Genomic DNA, 19,699 nt, shown 5'->3' on the forward strand with positions numbered 1-19,699 from the left:
GGGGCGGCCGGGCGGGAGAAGACGTCGCGGACGTGAGACTGCACCTCGCCGACGCCCTGTAGACGAGACTCCAAGGCGGAGCAGCAGGTTTCGATCTGACGGAGGAGAAAAATATTGTCCTTCAGTAAAGACGATTAAAATTAATAACTTTTTTATTTTCATGTTAAAATAGAAAATTCTCAAACTGCTGCAAAAGGTCTTTTTTATCCTAGGACAGTGAAGGCATCACTGTCTCTGTGCTCAGTGTGTCTTGAAAAACATATTTTTCATAATTAATGTCTAAGTGTCAGTGATGGATTCATGGTCCTAGGAAAAAAAACACACTGAATCATCAGTGTTTTTTTTACTTTTATCTTTTGGCCACTAGTTAAAACATTCTTGCCAACTCCAACCTCAGCTCTTTTTTTTTTTCTTTATTTTGTGGCTTTAACTTTTTTAATGGGTTAGAATTTACAAGATGAACTTTTAGCTTGTTTTTATACCGATATTTTATGTAGGTTTTAATTAAATTCTCAGCAGAAACTAGAAACCGTCGACGACTGTAGTTGGTCTGTTGGACGCAGCGAGTTCCTCTGACAACGGCCGCCGCCGCCTTAAATGGAACAGTTGGACTATTTGCGTCGCAGACACAATAGATGAGACAGAAACAGTACCAGTGCCAGTACGGCTGCTGGGTTCAGGTTTACATTTCCACAGTGATGAAGAGCAGAGTACGACCATATATGAGGAGCTGAACAGCTGCTCTGCTCTGTGTCACGTCACTGACACACACACACACACACAGATGTGACACCCTCTCACACACTGACCTCCTTGGTATAAATAGTTTTTAACGGTTGAACAACTTTCTCTTCAGTCTCAGACTTTAAAAACTGTTTTGTTTTTCCCTCGTTTTATGATGCAGGAGTCGAGGAGGTGAAAAACCAGAGCTTTAACAATTGTCTGGTTGTTTATAATAAAAATGATGTGTAAGCTACAACCGTCTGACAGCTGGTGCAATAACAACTTTTATCTAAAAATGTTCATGTGAAAATGTTCTTCCATGGCTACGCCCTGCAGGTGGCGCTGTTCCTCACCTTGCCCGTCACGTCCTCAAACTCTTGCTCCGTGTCTCTGGCCTGTTTCTGCAGCCGCTGCGCTCCCTCGCTGCTGCCGCCCCCTGGTGTGTGCGGTGCGTCCTGCACCAGGCCTTGAGCCAGGTCTTGGAGGTAGACCACCTGAGGCTGCAGGGAGGTCAGGTTCTCCTGCTGGCTCCTCAGACGCTCCAGGCTCTTAGCACTGCAGCCCTGGAGAAACGAAGGAAGTGAGTCGGACTCTGACACGAACTGATCTGAAACTCCTGACTGACTGGTGGTGACATGGTCACAAACCTGTGGCCCCAGGGCCTCCTGGACTTCGATCTGGTGTTTGGCGGCCTCCAGCCTCCTCTCCACAGCCTGTCTCCCCTCCTCGAACTCCTTCAGACGACCGGCCAACTCCTCCAGCTGCGAGCTGCGGTCGTGGATCCTCTCTGCCAGTCCGTCCACCCGGCGGGTCCGGTGAGCCTTCTCGTCTCGAACCTAGAAAATTAATGATGTTTCAAATTCATGCGGTTGTGATTTTTCGACTTATCGTCGTGCCTCTGGTATCGCAGTACGTCTCAACATATCGTGATACGTATCGTATCGTCAGATTCTTGCCAGGACAAAACTGCAGCTCCGTACCTCTTCCTCTCCGACGCAGCACTGTTCCAGCAGCTGATCGGCTGCAGTGTTGAAGACGTCCAGCAGGGGTTGTCGTCTCTCCAGGTCCAGAGTCAGACCCCTGGCCCTCTGCAGAGCGTCGGCCAGAGCTGAAGCGTCCAGAGAAGGTTGGATCTCCGCCTCCTTCTGCTCACAGTCTGATAACCAGGGCTCCAGCTCCTGCCTGTGCTGCTGGTACGTCTCTGCCTTGTTCAGCGTGTTCTTCAGTTTGTTCTCTCGGTCTGAGAGTCTCCGGTTCACCGCCTCCCAGTCCTGCCGCAACGAAGCCAGGTCGGACTGGAGCGCCGACCGCTCCTCGCCCCCTGCTGGGAGGCTGGCGAGCAGCGACGCTCCCTCGGCCTGGATCAGCTCGTAGGAACCACGTTGGCTGGCGATGCCGCGCTGCAGCTCGTCGGTCTGAGCCAGCAGCGAGCGAACGGCCTCCGGCTGACAGGGCAGGGAGTCCGAGGACGTGTCCCTGAGGTCGGACCGTCTGTCCAACCAGGAACGAAGCTCCTCGAACATCTGCTGGAACTGCTGAGTGGAGGAGAGAGCGGCCTGGAGCTGCGACAGGCCGTCGGCTGCAGCAGAGAGAAGAAGAACGGGATTGAAGATCTGGGGTTTACCTCAGAGCAGAGACGGAGTGAAAACCAGTCCAGTCCACAAACCTGCGCGCTCCTCCAGGCTCCTCAGCGGTCCGCTGACACTCTCCAGTCGTTTGCTCAGCTCCTCCTTCAGGTAGGGTTCGGCGACGATGGCGCTCAGCTCCTGACACAGCCTCTCAGCCTCCGACAGCTCCGAACGCCGTCTCTCCAGCTCCGATCGGATCTCCCCCGTCTCCTGTAGGCGGCGCTTCAGCGCCTCGGGTTGAGCACTCAGCGAGGCCTGACCGTCCAGACGTTCACCCAGAGCAGAAACACTGGAGGAGAGTTCCCTGAGCAAAGCCTGAGGAGGAAGAAGACGAGGAGGAGGAGGAGTTAGGTCAGTTGTCATGGAGATGCTCTTACACTGACTCCGCCCACACCTGACCCACCTGGTAGCGCTCGCTGGTCCCCTGCGCCTGGTCGATGTGGTCGGATCTCTGCGTCAGTCGGTCGGTCAGGTCCTCCCACTGCTGTGAGATGGAGCCCAGCTCCGTCTGGACCTCTGCCAAGTCCTGGACCTCCTGGTCGGAGTCACAGGTCTGGGACAGGATGCCGTGGGCGGACTGGGTCAGCTGGTCGTACTGAGGCCGTCTGGTCTCAAACTCACGCAGCATGAACTTAAAAAAAACAAAAAACAAAATAAAAGAGATTTTAAAAAGTGCAATGAATTAAAATCTCAAAGAAGAGAAAAGAAATGTTTTGTTTTCTTCAAATAAACATTTTTTGATCTTGTGATGTCATTTTTGTCTTTTGTGCCAAATTGTCATTTTTACTACTTTTTCCAAGGACAATAAAGGCATCGCTGTTGTGACCTTTGACTCTTGCAGCCACAAACAGATGTAGATACATACAAAAGAATTGTGATATCATATATAATGAAGAGACAGATGACATCATCAGAGAGACGTCGCAGCAGGAAGATCTAGAGTACTGTTTGGTGGAGACGGTTTCAGCCCCCGGCTGATCGAGCCTCGGGCAACAGACTCAGAACTGTCAGCCAGAAGAGGGCGTCTGTCTCTGGACTGAGTTTAAAGTAGGTCAGAACAGCAATCTGCTCTTCATAGAACTGATGGTTCTGAACTGAAGAAACCTGAGTTCTGATGAGTTTTAACCACTGAATATTTTGAATTCTCCAACAGGTGTGTAGAGTAGTACTGTAGTACTTGTACTGTAGTATATGTGTGTACTATAGCAGTACCTGCACTTGTTGTTTCTGAGTGTTCAGCATGTTTGGGTCGATGCTCAGCGGTCCTAACACGCTCATCATCAACTCCTTCTCCCTCAGCCACGGCCCCAGCTGATTGGCTGCCGAGGCGAAGCTGCCCAGCCTATCGGCACACGTCTCCAGCTCCGTCTGCCTCTGAGCTGCGCTCTGATTGGCCGTCTTCCAGCGGCAATCTGGAGCAATCACAAGTGAAAGTTTGAATTATAATATATTAGCTAAAAAAAAAGTAGGTTAGCCTGTAGAGCTCGACGTTAACAAAAGAGTTAGCCTAAGTAGCTAACAGGCTGCCCAGGTGAGGAAAACAAGCCCTCTGTCTTGACTGAAAGGTCCAGCAGTGTGGCTAAACTGAGGAAAGAGACCCAGCAGAGGGACGTTTTCTTTAGCACACAACATTAGCTTAGAGCTAAAAATGTAAAAAATATACTACAAAACAAAAAATCCATATATATATATATATACACACACCGTCTGTGTGTGTGTGTGAGGCAATGAAAAGACTATTTTTCGATTCTAACATCACGCCTCCTCCTCCTGGAGTTCACTCCACATATTTTCCTCTCCTTCACACGAAGGTCTGTTAAATATATCAGGCGTGAAAAAACAGGGAATAAATGTCTCTGACAGAAACACTTCCCTCGCTGCCTCCGTGTGTCAAAGAGGATTATTACACTCACTTCTGTTTTTGTGCACTCTTCAAATAAAACCACAGACTAAAATACTACCAGTCCGAGCGGCTGATCCTGGTCCAGGCCGACGGTTTTTCTAAATTATTTCAGGGCAAAAGCCACGAAGTGAAGGCAGCGTGAACTCCGTGACCTCCTGACCTCCATGACCTCCCACCACTCAATCTGCTCTGATGGGTTTGTTTACAGGTGTATTAGCTGCACCCACCAATCTCCTGCAGCTGTTGCCTCCACCCGTCTGCTTCAGGAGAATCAGGATTCTCAGCGATCAGTTTCCTCAGCGTGCCCTTCAGCTCCTCCACCTTCCCAGAATGCTCTGCCAGCTCCGACAGCAGGGCCTGTGGAGGACAAGGAGGAGAACAAGAAAAAAACACATGAACAAACATGAACATCAACAAACAAAGAAGAAAAAAAAAGACATGAACAAACATGAACATCAACAAACTGTTTTGTCTAATTCTGATTCATTAATGTTTTTTTTTCCCGTCCAGATTAAGATAACTCAAACTTTATTTCCTGCTCATTTTCACCTTGTTCTCCTGGGCCTGGGCTCGCACCGCCTCGGGTTTGGAGGGGGACGCCGTCTGCCCCTGCTTCAGGCTGTGCTCCTTGTCACTCAGCCAGCTCCTCAGCTCCTCTGCTCCCTGTCTGGCCTTCTGTCTCTGCTCCAGAGACGCCTGCTGTCGGCCCAGGCGCTCCTTCAGGTCCCCTCCCAGGGACTCGTAACGGCCGTTGACGTCTGACACGGAGACCTGGAGTTCTGTCAGGTCTGAGGGTTTAAAAAAAACATTTTTTTAAAAAAACTTCTAAACTTCTGAAAATCTTCAAAGACTTTAAGTTTTGTCTGTCATGAACCACACAGGAGAGAGAAAAACTCTGACCTCTGCAGGTGTGGATGCCGTTGACGCTGCTGGGACCTGCTGAGCCGTTGATGTGAGGAACGGCTGAGGATGAAGAGCACAGAAACATCTGACTGAGAGCTGGAATTTTCCTCCCAAAATTAAATGATCAGAGGGTTGCAGGTTGAAATCCCAGCACCAGCCGCATCATTTTTCATTCTCACCACTTTTGTTCTGTGGAGCAGTGATGTCGATGATCAGAGACTCCAGCTCTGATCCCGTCTTGTTCAGTTCCTGGACCCTGGATCCCTGAGATTCCCAGTCCTTCAACAGTTCCTGGGATAAAACAAAAGAACGAATCAGAGTGTTGTTGTTGTTTTTCTTTTTCTTTTCTTTTCTTTCTTTTCTTTCTGTTTTTCTTTCTGACGAGTATTTGCCGAGTGTTGACACCTGTAGCTGCTGCACTCTCTTCTGCAGACCCTCTGTGTTCAAACTGGCCTCTCTGAGCAGCAGCTGCTCCTGCGCTGTCTGCAACCACCTGAGGAGGGAGCCAGAGAGTCCACGGAACTGCAGTAGCTGCTGCTCACAGAGCTGGAGAGACGCAAACCTGAGAAAAACAAATAAATAAAAACAATTAAAAAAAAAAAGGCAGAAATGTAAAGAATGAAGTCACAGCCAGGGGTCAATGTCCTCTTCAAATGTCAAACTCAAGGTTTTAAAGGTCTATTTCCAGGTTTTCAAGCCTTCTGTTAGCCAACATGCTTATCTAACGTTTGACTATCTCATCTCAACATGACTTGAATTTTTTTTTTTAGGAAAACAACAGTCTGGAAAACGTGGTCCAACATGAGGCTGTGTCTCCATCACACGGTCATTTGTGCTGCAGTCCTGGACTCAGATCACAGAGATGTTTATAGGACGGACAAAGAGCCACAGTCTGAGCTCAGATCAGCCTCACACACACATATAAATACACACACACATACATATTTAGTGTACAGTATTTGTACAGCAGCTGCTGTGACACATCATTTAACACAGTAAACAACTCCCTCCATTTTTAACTGTACATATTAAAATGACTCCCTGCAGTGAGTGTGTTTATATCAGTAACAGAGGGAAAAAAACAACTCCCTTATGCAGGTCAAAGGTCAGTTCTCTAGTCGACATCTTGACGTTATTTTTAAACAAACCGTACAGATTTACCCTGACTTTTCAAGACAAATATGTTAAAACATTAGCAACAGCCGCTAATGCTGCTAAACCACCCACAAAAAACAGACTCAATTTAAATGAATGATGTTCAGAAGTTTGTCATTTAAACCAAATGTGAGAATATTCATTTTCTTATTCAAAAATTCTATTTTTAAAGAGCTGGCCGTCTGAAGGAACCAGATGTTGATCCCACCTGTCGTCCACGTCCTCCTGCAGCTGGTTGAACTGAGCGGAGACTCCCTGGACGTGGTCCAGCAGACTCTGGGTGTTAGTGAAGCTGTCTGACTGACTGAGCTCCGTGCCCAGGCTGCAGAAGGTCTTCAGTTGACCAGCCTCCTGCTCCAGCTCCGACTTCACCTCCTGCAGGACAGGAACAAAGACAGACGTCAGACCTCCGACCCTGCGGTCTCTCAGACCAGACCCTGGTCCCCCCCCCCGGTCTCCTCTGCTGACCTCCATGGTCTGCCTGTAGTCGTCCACGCTGCGGTCAGGTTGACCTGCAGGACTCAGAGCCTTCAGTCTGCTCTGGGTGAAGAGCTGCAGGTCGGCCCCCAGCCTCTCGTAGCTCTCCAGTCTGGGCAGCAGAGCTTTGAGCTCAGCTTCTCTCTGAGTCTGACTGGACTGAGCTGCGGCGTAACGACGGCTCAGTTCTTCTAAAGAGTTCTGGAGACCCGGGGCTGTGGAGGCGTCGGAGCTCTGCAGGAGTTTGGACACAGACTCACGGGTCGCCTCCACGCTGCCCTGTCTGGAGAGAAGCTCCTGACGCAGTTTCTGGAGAAAAAGAAAATCAGTAGAAGTTAATCAGCTGCTTCTAACTCAAACTTTTTGAAAATCACAGTAAGTAAAACTTTACTTTTTTTCCCAACTCATCAGTTCAATTCAATTGTTGTAAAATTATGAATTCCCTTTTTTTTGTTGTCTGACCTGTTGACAAAAGAAGAGCTGATGTTCTGACTCCATCGTTTATTCTCTACATCTGTGTCAACACAGTCTCACCTGGTTTTGAGTCAGCGCCTCCTGCAGGGCCTGTGCCGTTGGCTCCACCGGTCCAGGGTCCAGGACCAGAGCGTCCAGCCAGCTGAGCAGACCCTTCAGACCCTCCTGAACGCTGACGGACTGAGCCACGGCCGTCTGCAGGTGTTTGGCTCGATCAGAGACGGACGCAGACAGAGAGCTGAACCTCTTCTCCAGACCGTCTGAGTGAAGAAGAGGAAGAGGAAGAAGAGGAGGAAGAAGAAGAAGAACAAGAAGAAGAAGAACAAGAGGAAGAAGAAGAAGAAGAAGTAGTCAGAGGTGCGGTAAGAAGTTTGTTTCCTCGTGGACAGAGTGAGGGTGAGGGTGAGGCTTCACCTGCAGCACACAGGATGTCCACAGCTCTGAGACTGGGAGACTCTTGGGTGCTGACCAGGTCTCTTCCTGCTCTCTGGACCTTCTCCAGCTGCACCGAGCGCTCGGCCAGTTCATCCTGCAGCAGCTGGAAGGAAACAACGTCGAAGCTCAGCCTCCACTAAAACCTGCTTCATGTTTTCCATTTTAGCAGCAAAGAATTTTCCTCCAATAATCACCACAGAGTTTTGAAGCTGGAAACATGAAAATGTTTTTTTTCTTCCCACGGTACCTGTACTTGTCTGAGTGTGTTCTCCAGGTTCTGAGGGTCTGTGTCTCCACTGGACTTGGCCATGCTTTGGTTCTGTTCCTGAGCGCTGAGCCAGGAGTGCAGGGACACCACCTGGTCCTGGTGCTGCTGGTACCGCTCCAGGAGACCAGACAAACGGCCGCCCAGCTCTGTGGACTGGACATCCAGGAGAGAAGTTTTTAATAATCCAGATTAGGGTTAAAAAACAAAACTTCTGGAGTTGATTCATGTTTTTTTTTTTTTTTCATGTCACCTTGGTGTGAAGTGTCGTGTATCTGTGGTTGACATCCTGCAGCTTGTCTGAGACCAGCTGTTTGGTGGAGTCCAGAGCTGGGTCAGAACCACCGACCTGCTCTAGAGCCGCCTGAACAGAGTCCAGAACCTTCTGACCGGAGATGGAGACGAAACGCAGGTCGGCTTTGTGACAGATGACATCCTCGGAATTGGGGTCAGAAATAAATCAGAAAAGTTCTGAGAGTCTGGTCAGATGGAAAATACACAGAGAGAAAATGATTAAATTTACCTGGATCAGAACATTTTAGAACATTTCTGAGAGTCTGGTCAGATGGAAAATAAAACTTTGTTTTTCTTTTGCAGATAAAGGGATATTTTCTAGTTTTTCTGCTTGATTTTGAGGTTTGTAAAAAAACACAGACGACGTCACTGAACTGTAAACCAGCGCCACCTACTGTACAGGCAACAAGGTGAAGGAGAATAAAGTCAAATACTCAGCCGTCACCTTCCTGTGCTCCTCCAGTCTCCCCTTCAGTCCCTGTGCGTCGGTCTCTCCCTCCCCCAGGGAACGGAGCTCCTGTTCACTCTGTTCCAACCAGGAGCACAGTCCTCCGTGTTCCTGCAGGAACTTTGAGAACTCGTCCTTCAGAGCCTCGGACTTCCTCAGACGCTCCTGGGAGAAACAGGAGACATTTGTTAATAAAGATAAACACCTCCTCCTCTTGTTGACTCCTCCTGTTCTGACCCGGTTCCAGGACTTCCTGTGCGTACCTGGCAGCTCTGCAGTTTCTCCTGGTGCTGAGCCTGCAGCTGCTCCAGGGCTGCTCTCAGACGCTGCTTCTCCTCCGGAGGAACCGTGGAGTCGGGCTGTTCCAGCAGAGACCTGGTGGACTGGCTGATCTGGAGAAGCTGGGCCTGCTGAGCCTGAAGCTGCTGCAGCTCCTCCTGGTGGACAACATCAGAGTTGTCAGGTTAGATAGAAGCTCAGAGTAAAGAAAAGAAAAACAAAGAAAATATAAACTTTTAATCACAGAGTCTGACCTGCAGCATCCCTGTGTGTGACACGACGGCGCCCTCTGGCGGTGTGAATGGGGAATCACAAACATTCTGAGCCATTTCTGGTGTTGCTGATCGTCTCCCCGGTTGGTCCAGAGAGGACAGCTGGTCCAGGAGCGTGTGGATCTGTCCTCGTGTCTCCTGGAGTTCTTCTTCTGCCTTTGCCTGCAGAAACAAAAACTGAAGGATTAACTTTTGATTCTATAAACCAAATTAAAAAAAAATAAAAGTACGGCCTCATCCTCACCCTCTGAGTGTTCTGCTGGACGGTGTTGTTGATGGCCTCGTCCAGATCGGACAGCGACGTGTTCGCTGAATCCGTCAGGGCGCTGTACTGCTCCTTCATCTTTGTTAGCGCCCTCTGGAGGTTCTCCCTCTCCTCGGGACTCAGACTTTCCCCCCGATCAGCCAGGAGATCCTCCACAGAGCTGATGGCCTCAGAGATGCCTTTGGTCTGGAGGTCTTTCTGGACTTCCTGGAATAACAAAGTCAAAGTCATCAATTATACAGAGTGTTTGAAAACTCTTTTCTACAAGTCACAAGTTCTCTGATATTTTAGACATTTTAATATTATAGTTAGCTATCGTTTTGGGCTAACGTTTTAGCTTTTAAACTTTTAGCTTTTGATAGATAGATAACTTTCTATCTTTGCTAATTTAAAGTTATTCTAATTAGTCTTTCTCTTCTTTCATCATCTATTCTGGCGTTAACCTTTAGCTTCACTTTGTTAAAATATTTAAAACAAACATTGTCAAATTTCCTGTGAATATTTCTCGTGACTGTAATAATGTAATAATTTCAACCTTTTCTATGTTGAAATCAAAAGAAAATTCCAAACCTTTAGTTTTTTCTGCCTCTCCTGCAGGACGCTCACGTCACCTGACTCTGTTCCCGTGCTCTGATTGGCCAACAGACTGGCCGCTCCGGCCAACCACATGCTGAGACCTTCGAGTTTCTGAGAACATTCAGCCTTCTGCTGCTGGACCATCTGACGGGAGACAAAGACAAAGTTTTACTTTTTATCGAAGCAGCAAATTCACACGACGTCATCGTCTCAAAAACCAGCGTTCAGTTTTGTGCACACCAAGCTTTGAGCAGTTTGTGTCCAGAGTTCACACTTGAAACAAACGCACACACGGGAAGACGTAGACAAACAAACACACACCTTATTATTACAACTTTATTAATAACATTTTTTTTTGCAGTTTTTCCTCCTTTCTCCAGTGTCTTAATGAAAAAAAGAGGAAAAAACCAAACTCAGCGGAAAGGCTTTTTCTGTCAGTGACCGCTGCGGTGCCAACGTTTTCCTTCAGCAGCGACTCTGTAACAGCAAAGCAAACAGGTTAATGACACACGTGTTACACAGGAAACAGGCGGCGCAGCAGAAGAAGGCGGCGTTAAAAGCAGACGGCCGATGGTAACAAAGTAGATCTGACTCTGTCTACTCACTATACGACACATACTCTGATATATACTACAGTTACAAGTGCAAATTCTTACTTTTTACTTCATTTTTATCAAAACGAATGTATCTTAAGCACAACCAATCAGGGCTCAGCATGTGATATGTATGTATTTTAAGTACAACCAATCAGGGCTCAGCATGTGATAATTATATTATTGAATTATAAGAAAAGATTATTTTTTAATCAAAGTGTCTTCTCTGTCTACTTATTAGAATTTAGAAATGTAGCTACCATAGCTCACTAGGGCGACCAGACGTCCTCTTTTTGAGACCTGGAAATGGAGTCCGTCCAGGATTCTAGAATTATCCTGGTTTTTGAGCTGCCTAAACTTTTGTCACGTCGTGGTTCATCTCTCATAAACTAGTTAGGATGCTAACTCTGCTAACTGTGCTAACTGTGTTGACTGAACAGGACTACTCAGGTGCATATTTAACTTTTACTGGAGTAGTATTTTACCTAAGGTATCTGTACTCTAGTTAGTGTACGAGCCTCTGCTGGTTAAAAGAGGTATGGCAGCTGCCTGTGTGCTCTTGAGCAGTGAGTCGGTGTGAGAGCATGAGGTGAGGAGAAAACGTGTGACAGCAGAACACGTCCACACTCTGGTGACGTCACGGTGGTTAGGTGTGAATATTTTTTGCGCGGTTCAAACGCCTGCGTCCAAACCTCTCTCTCCCTCGCTCTCTGCCTCTCTCTCTCCTGGTCCTCTTCTTCTCTCGCCCTGTCCCGGCGCTGCCGCTCGTCCTCCCTCTCTCTCTGGGCGGACAGAGCGTCGGCCCAGGCCTGGCCCCGACCCAGAGCTTGGTGGAAGCCTCTCTGCAGCAGCTGCAGCTGCAGCAGGAGCCGCCGGCTCTGTGTGGGAGTCAGATCCTGAGCTCGCTCCGAGATGAAGAGCTGGACGTCGAAGGCCACGGTGTTGACCTGGCTGGAGTGAGCCATCAGAGATGACTGGAGATCCTTCAACGAAAAAGAAAATCAAACATCAACCAAAAATGTCTCAGTTCTGGACAATGAGATTATTTATGGCTCATTTCGATTATTATCTAATCATTTTTAAAAAAAATTTTTGGTCAAGTTTTCATATTCACAGTTTTTTTTTTTGTTTTTTGGTCAAGTTTTCATATTCACAGTTCTAAGTTTTTGACTGATTTCAGATATTTTTTTCAGTTTAGATAATTTTATTCCAGGGCTAACTAACAGTTCTCTGTTGATAACATTTAGTTTTTTGTTTTTTTTACAAACCTATTTGGCTTTTTTATTTAAAATTTTCAAAAAAGATTTTGAACCTTTTTAATCACATTTTCTCATCTCTCTTGCTAATCCTCCAGCTGTGGTGGGGCTGAGATTCAGGATTCAAGATTTTATGTCACGGTCGACACAAACCTTGCACAGATTCAGCTGCTGTGTCAGCTGATCGCCGTGGTCGTTCTCCTCTGCCCTCATCCCTCCGTCCATCTGAGCCTCAGTGTCCTTCAGCCAGGAGAGAAGATCGTCCACCTGTCCACTCAGAGTCTTCTGCTCAGCAGCCACGGACTCCTGAGACACAGAGACATGTTTTAGTTCAGATGTAAATATTCAGAGACCCTGTCCACTCATGTCCACTCATGTCCCCTCACCTTGTAAGACTCTCGATGGTCTCTGAGAGTCTTCAGAATCTCCTCGGACATTTGCCGAGCAGCTTCGAAGCCCCGGGCTAAGCCACGCCCATCCTTTTCCAGAGCCAATAGAAGCTGAGGAGGAACGTCGTCGGGCCGTGGATCCAACATTTTCTCTGCGGCCTCCGTCTTCTTAGTGATCTCAGGCTCCAGGTCTCGCAGTTCCAGGTCCAGCGTCTGGGAGAAGGAAACAAACGATTTCAGGATAAAAAGTTACGGTTTGAAGAAACAGTACCAGGCGGTGAAGTGACTGTTTTTTTTTCTTTCACCTCCGTCTGTGTGATGATGTCATCCAGGGAGACCAGGCCTCGGCCCACGGACTGCTGCTGCTGCTGTTTGAGTCGGACCTGGATGTGTCTGAGGATGGAGATCAGAGCGATGATCTGCTGGTCCAGCTCCAGACACTCCTGACGCTTCAGCGAGGACTGAGGTGGAAGAACGTTTGTCGTCAATCGGACACATCTAACGAACTTCTACGATGTTGTTAGAAAAACAAAAACGAATCATAAATGATTTCACTTCTTACCTTGGAAGTGACCGATTTTGTTACGTCTCCGTCAGACATTTTTTCCTGTCCCTCTCTGATGTCTTCCTTTCCTGGTGACCAGTTCTTGGCGGCTGTGACAGACCGTGGAGCTTCAGGAGATTCAGCTTCAGCCTCGGCTGATCCTGGAAGACTTGGCTCCTGGAGGTTTTGACCCTCAGATGTTTGAAGATCCTCCTTCTTTATTCTTGTTTGTTTTATTGTCTGTGTGCCAGGAGCCAGAGGTTGAACACGATGCTGGAGGTCTGCTGTGGATGTTGGAGCCTCGGTTCTTTTAGATCCTGAAAGTTCTTCTTGTCTTCCACTCTGAACGTCCAACAGACTCTGCTGACACGTCTCATCTCCTTCATCAGGGACTGCTCTGATCTCCTTCGTCCTGTCAGGAGTCTGAACATCTTCTGAGGGCAACGCTTCCAAACCTGGACTTTCAGGACTTGACTCTTCGTCTTCTACGTTTTGAGACGCTGGTGTTTTGGTTGTTTCACCTTCACCTGGTTGGTAACTCTTTTCTGGGACAGTCCAGTTGGATTCATCTGAAGGTGGTTCTTCTCCATCAGCAGACCAAACCTCTGACCTTTCTTCCTGGTCTTCATTTGTCGGGTCCTTCTCCACAGTGGTGGCAGATGTGACCGTTTCTTCAGCCTTATCCCAGGTCAGAGAAGGAGATCCAGTGGACAGAGGTGACCGTTCTTCTTCTTGATGTTGGACATGTTTAGATGGAAGACTTTTCTTCTTTTTCTTTTTAAGACTTGTTTTAACCTGAGGCGAAGGCTGAGTTGGGGGTTCGATCCCAGGCGTCGTCTCATCGGATTCAAATTCAGTTGTAGTTTCTGAAGGTGGTTCCTGTCTCTCCAAAGGTACAACGTCCACAGCTCCTACATGATCTTCAATCAGTTCCAAGTTTAGGCTGGTTTGACCGGCCTCAGCTCTTCCTTCATTGATCAGGAACTTCTCCACAACATCTTCAATGACCGAACCAGATAATTCCAGAGTCTGAGAACTTGGCACTTGTTGTTCTAAACATAACGGTTCTGAGGTTTTGTTACTTTCACGTTCAGATGTTTGATGATCTTTCTTCTTTTTACCTTTACCATTTGTTTTAACCTGTTGTTTTCCAGGAGCTCTGTGTTGGGTTATGGGTTTGATTCCCAAGGTTTTAAGAGATTCAACTTTAGTCAAGGGAGTTCCTTCTCCTCCAGATGTGACCTCAACACTTTCTACTGGTTTCTCAATCTCACAGTTTGATTCTTTAGCCTGGTCCGGATCAGTCGACGTCTCAGACCCACTGGATTTATCAGCAACTGAAATGGAATCATCGTCTGGAGGTGAAGCTTCCGGACTCTTCGGCTCAGACGCCTGTTGTTCCATAAATCCAGAGTCTGGATGTTTGATTTTTTTACCTTCAGGTGCTCGAAGGCCTTTCTTCTTACCTCTTCCAGGTTTTATTTTTGTGGGAGGAAGAGTCTGCTGAAGAACTGGTGTAAACGCTGGAATCTTATTGGACGCTGCTTCACTTGTGATTTCTGGAAGAAGAAGATCTTCTCTTCCAGTAAACTCAGCCTGTTCCTCTTGTCTCCTTTGGTGAGAACCCGGCTCCTGTGACTCATCCAACGGTGGACTTTGTTGATTGGACTCTTCTGAAGCCACGATGACATCACTGATTAACTGATCATTTACACGTTGCTGCTGTTCAGATGAATCAGAAACGTGACTTTCCTTTGTTTTCCACGTGACTGCGTCAGATTCGGGTCTTGGACTTTTGGATTTCTTACTTTTCTTCTCCTTTTTATTTTGCTGAATTTCTTCAGGTCTTGGATTTCTTACTTTTCTTTTTATTTTGCTGAATTTCTTCAGGTCCAAACTCTGTTTCTCCACCTTCTTGTTTCTGGCCTTTTTCTGCAGGAATAATCTCTACCTTTTCAACTGAAGGAACCTCCAAACGTTTGTCGTCCTTACCTTCAATAACTGACTCTTCCTCCACATTCAGCTCATCTACAGCCACTGACACTGCTATTTTGTCTTTCTCCAAACTTTTCTTTTCAACTTTATCTCCATCATCCTCAGTTCGGAGATCTTTCTCCGTTACTTCAGCCAGCTCCAAACTTTTCTCTTCTTTCTTTTCACCTTCATCTCCATCATCCTCAGCTTGGAGATCTTTCTCCGTTACTTCAGCCAGACCCTGAGCGTCCTTCTTCTTTTTCTCCACCTCTTTCCTCAGGGCCTGTAGATCCTCTGCTGTCTGCTTCTCACTTACACCTTTTTCGTACACCTTCTTCAAAATGCTTTCTTTGGCTTTCAGCAGCAGAGCGGCTTTTTCCTCCTCTGGTAGGATGGATTTTGGAGGTTTCTTTGACTTCTGACTTTCTTTTTCTATTTGCAGAAGAACAACTTCTTTCTCGGCCGTCTCCACTTTTTCTGCATCCTTAAATGTCAAAGTTTCGACCACATCTCCTTCTGGCTCAGCCATGTGTCCTGTGGAAACTGTTGGTGTTGAGTCTGGACCCAACTTCTCCAAACTCTGATCAACATTTTGGAACTCCTCTACTTTGTTTTTCAGTGCATTCTTATCTGTTACTACATCTTCAGCTGTTTTCTGAATTTTATTCTGTCCAATATCTCGACCAATTAGAGAAGGTTCTTTCATGGCTTCATTCTCTGCTTCTTTATTCTTGGCCTTCTGTTTACTTTTCTTCTTCTTCTTACTTTTACTCTCCGTCTGTTTCGATGGAGGCCTCGTCGGTTCTGCTGACAGCTCGGTCTCAGGGTGACCTTTAACCTCTACTGGTCTCTCTCTTTCTGCAACTTCAACTTTACCATTGAAACCATCATTAGTCTGTATCAACTTCACATCATCCTCCTCATCTTTCTGTGGTAATTCTGTACTGTCTTTACTTTCTTCGTCTACTTCCGTGATAATCCCTGCTGCTGCTGGTCCAGTCAGGTCTTCTGGTTCAGACACATGTGGACTAACTGGTACGCTCTCATCACTTGCACCAAAACCTTTCCTCATAACCGTCTTAGGCTCCACATCTAACATAGAAGCCGCACCTTCTTCCATCTGCAGTTTCTCTTCAGTTTTCTGTTCAGGAAGGTTCTCAAATCCCTTGGCGTCGTCCTGCGGTTCTATCTCCTCTATGGCCAGTTGAATTCGTTTCTCAACATTAGCTGCAAAACTACACAACAGGTCCATCGACAGGTCTGGCTCAATACGACGGCTGCCCCCTACTGGTGCCTGTGTCTCTTCTTCAACGTCTGGCTCTGACTTATCTGAAGTCTCACCTTCATCTCGGCTCTCTCCACGATCTGTCTTTGACAATGGAGACCTTGAGGACATCTCTGTGCTCACATCTGACCAGTTCGCTGGGCTGTCGGTGCTGGACACGGTCAGCGACATCACAGGGCTGTATATGGAAGAAGCCACGGGTGAGGGAGAAGTGTCCTGGTCATCTGGTTCTGCAGGACTCACTGTTTCCTGAATTACAGAAGCTACGTCCTCAGATATAAGTCCTAATGAAACAGCATGACTTAGACGTGAGACTCTCTGATTGGTGGAAGGGTCCACTAAACCTCCTTTCAGAATCTGGTTCATGGCTACTTCTTTCACCATCTCATCATCAATCAAACCTCTGTGACTGGCCTCAGACAAGGACAGCCTTTCTCCAGTCTTGATATCGATGATCCCACCAGTATCTGCCTGACTTTGCAGGAGCCTCAGTGCAGGAACCGGGTCAACCTTCTGTGACTCAACTGCCTCAGAGAGAGTACAACTCGCTCCAGTTTCCTCATTCTGAACGCCTCGGAACGGTTCAACCTCTAAGAAACGTCTGCCTGTTTCGAGGTCAATTTTACCTCGGTTTACAAGTGTTGAATAAGGCACAACGCAAACAGTTTTGGGGTCGAGGACACCCTGAGTTACTGCGGGGGAAGCCATGACTTCTCTGGCAAAGTTCTCATCCAGGAGCCCCTTGGACACTGCCTCCGTCAATGTCAGTTTAGAGCCAGATTCCGGGTCTAAAACTGCGCCAGTCGATGCCTGCAAAACCACTGCTTCTGGGTGAGATGTTGGACTGACGTCCCCCTTGTAGACCCACTCCAGTTCCTCCAAACCAGGAGCAACAGAGCGATCAACTAAACCTCTATCAACGGCGTCCATGACAGAAAGTCTCAGACCTGAGGCGTGATGTATGATTCCACCTTCTGCCACCTGCCTCGCCAACACCTGGTACGCCTCCTCTGACTTTATCAGCCCTTTCTGAATGGCGTTCTCCAAAGACAGCGGTGACTTCGTCTGCGGGTCGATAAGACCTTCCATCTGCAGCTGTAAACTGGCTTTCGTCATAGCAGCGGCGGGATCAACGTCACTTCCTGCGAATGCTTTCTCTAGCGCTGCCAGTTCTTCTCTCTGACCGTCCTCAATCAATCCCAGGTCTGCTGCCTGAGACACCGACACTTTCTTATCTCTTTGTAGATCTACAATCCCTCCAGACACCACCTGGGCTTCGAGGAGTCGAGCAGCCGTGTTGGGGTCGATCAACCCTTCTTCAACTGCCTCTTTTACCCCACAGATCTGTCTTTTCTCTACATCGACTATTCCTGCCAGGCTTCTATCTGACTGCAGAACCTGCCACATCAGTTCTTCATCAACAACATCCTCCTGAATTACCTCGTCAACACTCAGGGACTCACTTGTGCTAGCATCTAGGAATCCACCAAACAGACCGGCCTGAGCCATTAGCTTGACCGCGGTGTGAGCCGGGAGGACACCCTGGGCGACGGCCTCGTCTGGGAGCAGCTTCTCCCCTTCTTCTGTCATCAAACCTCCCTGTCTGAGCTCTTGGACCAACCGTGCCATTTCAGGAACTTCTTCTTCCTTTTCCGATGCGGCTTCAAAATCATGAAACTGTTTTTTTGCTTTGTTTCTTTTTGTCTTTTTTACAGGTTGTTTTTCTAAATCAGTGTCCTCAGATTTTGAAAATCTAACGTGGTCAGTTGATTGGTCCACCGGAGTGGTTCCTCTAAATGACCTCTTTTGATAATGTTCCTCTGATTTTATTGGTTCAACTCCAGAACCTTCCGGCAACGCCAACAAACTTCCAAGTTCAGATCCTTCTTTGTTTTGAGCTTTTACTTCTGTCACACTGCTTTTATCTACAGCGGTAAAGGCTAACTCACTCTGCAGTGGTCTGTCGTACATCTCACTATCTCGGTCTGGTGTCCCTCCAGTAGAAGGTTCCTCTTCAACTTCACCCTGCTGGTTAGCATCTCCTTTATCTGTCAAACTTCTGTCAACAGTGTGTTCAGGAAAGCCTTCCGTGGCTGTGACCAAGTCCACCAGTTCAGGGTCGAGCAGCACCAGCCGTTGTCCACTGTGAGCGTCCACGTAGCTGTGGGTGACGAGGTGAAACAGCAGTTTGTGTCGAGTCTGATCTCTGGGATCCAAGCTATGTGTTTGTTTATCGTCCCATAAAAGGTCAGGAGAAGAAGACAAAGAGAGCGGAGAAGATGGAGTCGGAGAAGACGTGGAGGAATCCCAGCTCGGTTCAGACATGGTGTCCCAGAAATGTTCACGTTGAGAAGACCATCTGGGATGTGGGTGTTTTTCAGAAAACTAGTTACGCGGGGGTCAAGGGTGTCTTCACTAGAGTCCAGTGGTATCACCTGCAGGGCTTCTGGGTTGTACAGACCCCCAACGACATGACGCTTGGCTAAAATGTTTCTTGCTAGCTCTCCTGAGATCATCCCTTGTTGAAGAGCTTCAGCAATCGGCAGCAGATCTCCAGACTCAGGCCAGAGAAGTCCCATGAAAGCCCAGAGAGACTCCAGGACCAACAGAGCCAAACGAGGGGACAGAAGGTCTCTGTGGATACTGTCCTCCAAATCCAGCCGTTCCCCCGTGAAAGGATCAATAATCCCTCCGTTTTGGAGCTGACGTGCAAACATGGTACATGCTAGATCCTGGTCCATGAGACCGTGACGTACGGCCTCGTCGACCGTCATCCGATGGCCGGATCGAGGGTCAGCGATACCACCAGCGAAAAGCTGAGCTTCCAGCAGTCTTACGGTAACTTTACGATCAATGAGGCCTTCCTGGACCGCGCGGAAGATGCCGACTTTTCTGCCGGTCCGGACACAGACTGTTCCTCCGGGTTGCTGTTTGACGGGGAACAGAAGGAGCCCAGAGTCGTCGTCGTAGACACATCGCTGCTGTAGCTCGTTCAGGTTAAGTTTCTCGGCCGTGTTTGGGTCGATCAGCTCTCGGTGTTGCAGCCTTGGCTGAAGTTTGTGGAGGATTCTGGGAGTCAGAAGCCTCTTGTCTTCAGCTTGCTCCAAACTGAGCATTTTACCCTTTGAGTCCTTCAGGCCTCCGGTGTGAATCTGAAGTTCCATGATGCGGAGTCCAACCTCTTCTTTAATAAAACCAGACTCCAGGACTTTGGCAACTGGCAACACAGTCTGCTGTGGATCCGCAGAGGATTTGAACTTCTCCACAAAGAGCAACGCGTTTTCTAGATCAGAAAGTGAGCGCCTGGCGTGGACATCAACCAGGCCTCGACTCTGCCCTTGTTCTAGGGAGTGTTTTAGAGGGGAGTCTGGCTGGACCAGCCCCCCCATGATGATCTGGGCCTCCAGGAGGACATGGCAGGTGTCCTGGTCAATGAGACCACGTTGGGCCGCTTGGAAAACTGGGAATGTTTCCACAGTTCCCAGGTCGATAACTCCAGCAATGGCGACTTGGTTCTACAGAAAGAGAGAAAATTAGATTACATATGAGGAGGAAGTGCCT

At 47.9% G+C, this 19,699-nt stretch overlaps 1 protein-coding gene across 1 annotated transcript in view; it reads right to left on the reverse strand.

Annotated features, from left to right (window-relative positions):
- The window catches only part of macf1a (microtubule actin crosslinking factor 1a), a 91,455-nt gene that overhangs the window by 53,077 nt on the left and 18,679 nt on the right, over positions 1 to 19,699 (reverse strand). The window contains 31 exon segments of the mRNA XM_025064989.1: positions 6 to 95; positions 1,077 to 1,286; positions 1,371 to 1,559; positions 1,704 to 2,302; positions 2,390 to 2,666; positions 2,755 to 2,982; positions 3,564 to 3,763; positions 4,482 to 4,611; positions 4,804 to 5,042; positions 5,155 to 5,217; positions 5,337 to 5,448; positions 5,563 to 5,719; positions 6,521 to 6,687; positions 6,781 to 7,098; positions 7,324 to 7,523; positions 7,678 to 7,801; positions 7,946 to 8,119; positions 8,217 to 8,406; positions 8,701 to 8,870; positions 8,969 to 9,142; positions 9,239 to 9,418; positions 9,501 to 9,728; positions 10,092 to 10,241; positions 11,383 to 11,673; positions 12,100 to 12,252; positions 12,333 to 12,548; positions 12,641 to 12,796; positions 12,898 to 14,715; positions 14,762 to 14,932; positions 15,011 to 18,450; positions 18,453 to 19,653. Of these exon segments, the coding sequence (XP_024920757.1) occupies positions 6 to 95; positions 1,077 to 1,286; positions 1,371 to 1,559; positions 1,704 to 2,302; positions 2,390 to 2,666; positions 2,755 to 2,982; positions 3,564 to 3,763; positions 4,482 to 4,611; positions 4,804 to 5,042; positions 5,155 to 5,217; positions 5,337 to 5,448; positions 5,563 to 5,719; positions 6,521 to 6,687; positions 6,781 to 7,098; positions 7,324 to 7,523; positions 7,678 to 7,801; positions 7,946 to 8,119; positions 8,217 to 8,406; positions 8,701 to 8,870; positions 8,969 to 9,142; positions 9,239 to 9,418; positions 9,501 to 9,728; positions 10,092 to 10,241; positions 11,383 to 11,673; positions 12,100 to 12,252; positions 12,333 to 12,548; positions 12,641 to 12,796; positions 12,898 to 14,715; positions 14,762 to 14,932; positions 15,011 to 18,450; positions 18,453 to 19,653 (12,015 nt within the window).

The sequence above is a fragment of the Cynoglossus semilaevis genome, chromosome 18 (assembly GCF_000523025.1).
Source record: "Cynoglossus semilaevis isolate Cse_v1.0 chromosome 18, Cse_v1.0, whole genome shotgun sequence".
In the NCBI taxonomy this organism is placed as follows: Eukaryota; Metazoa; Chordata; class Actinopteri; order Pleuronectiformes; family Cynoglossidae; genus Cynoglossus; species Cynoglossus semilaevis.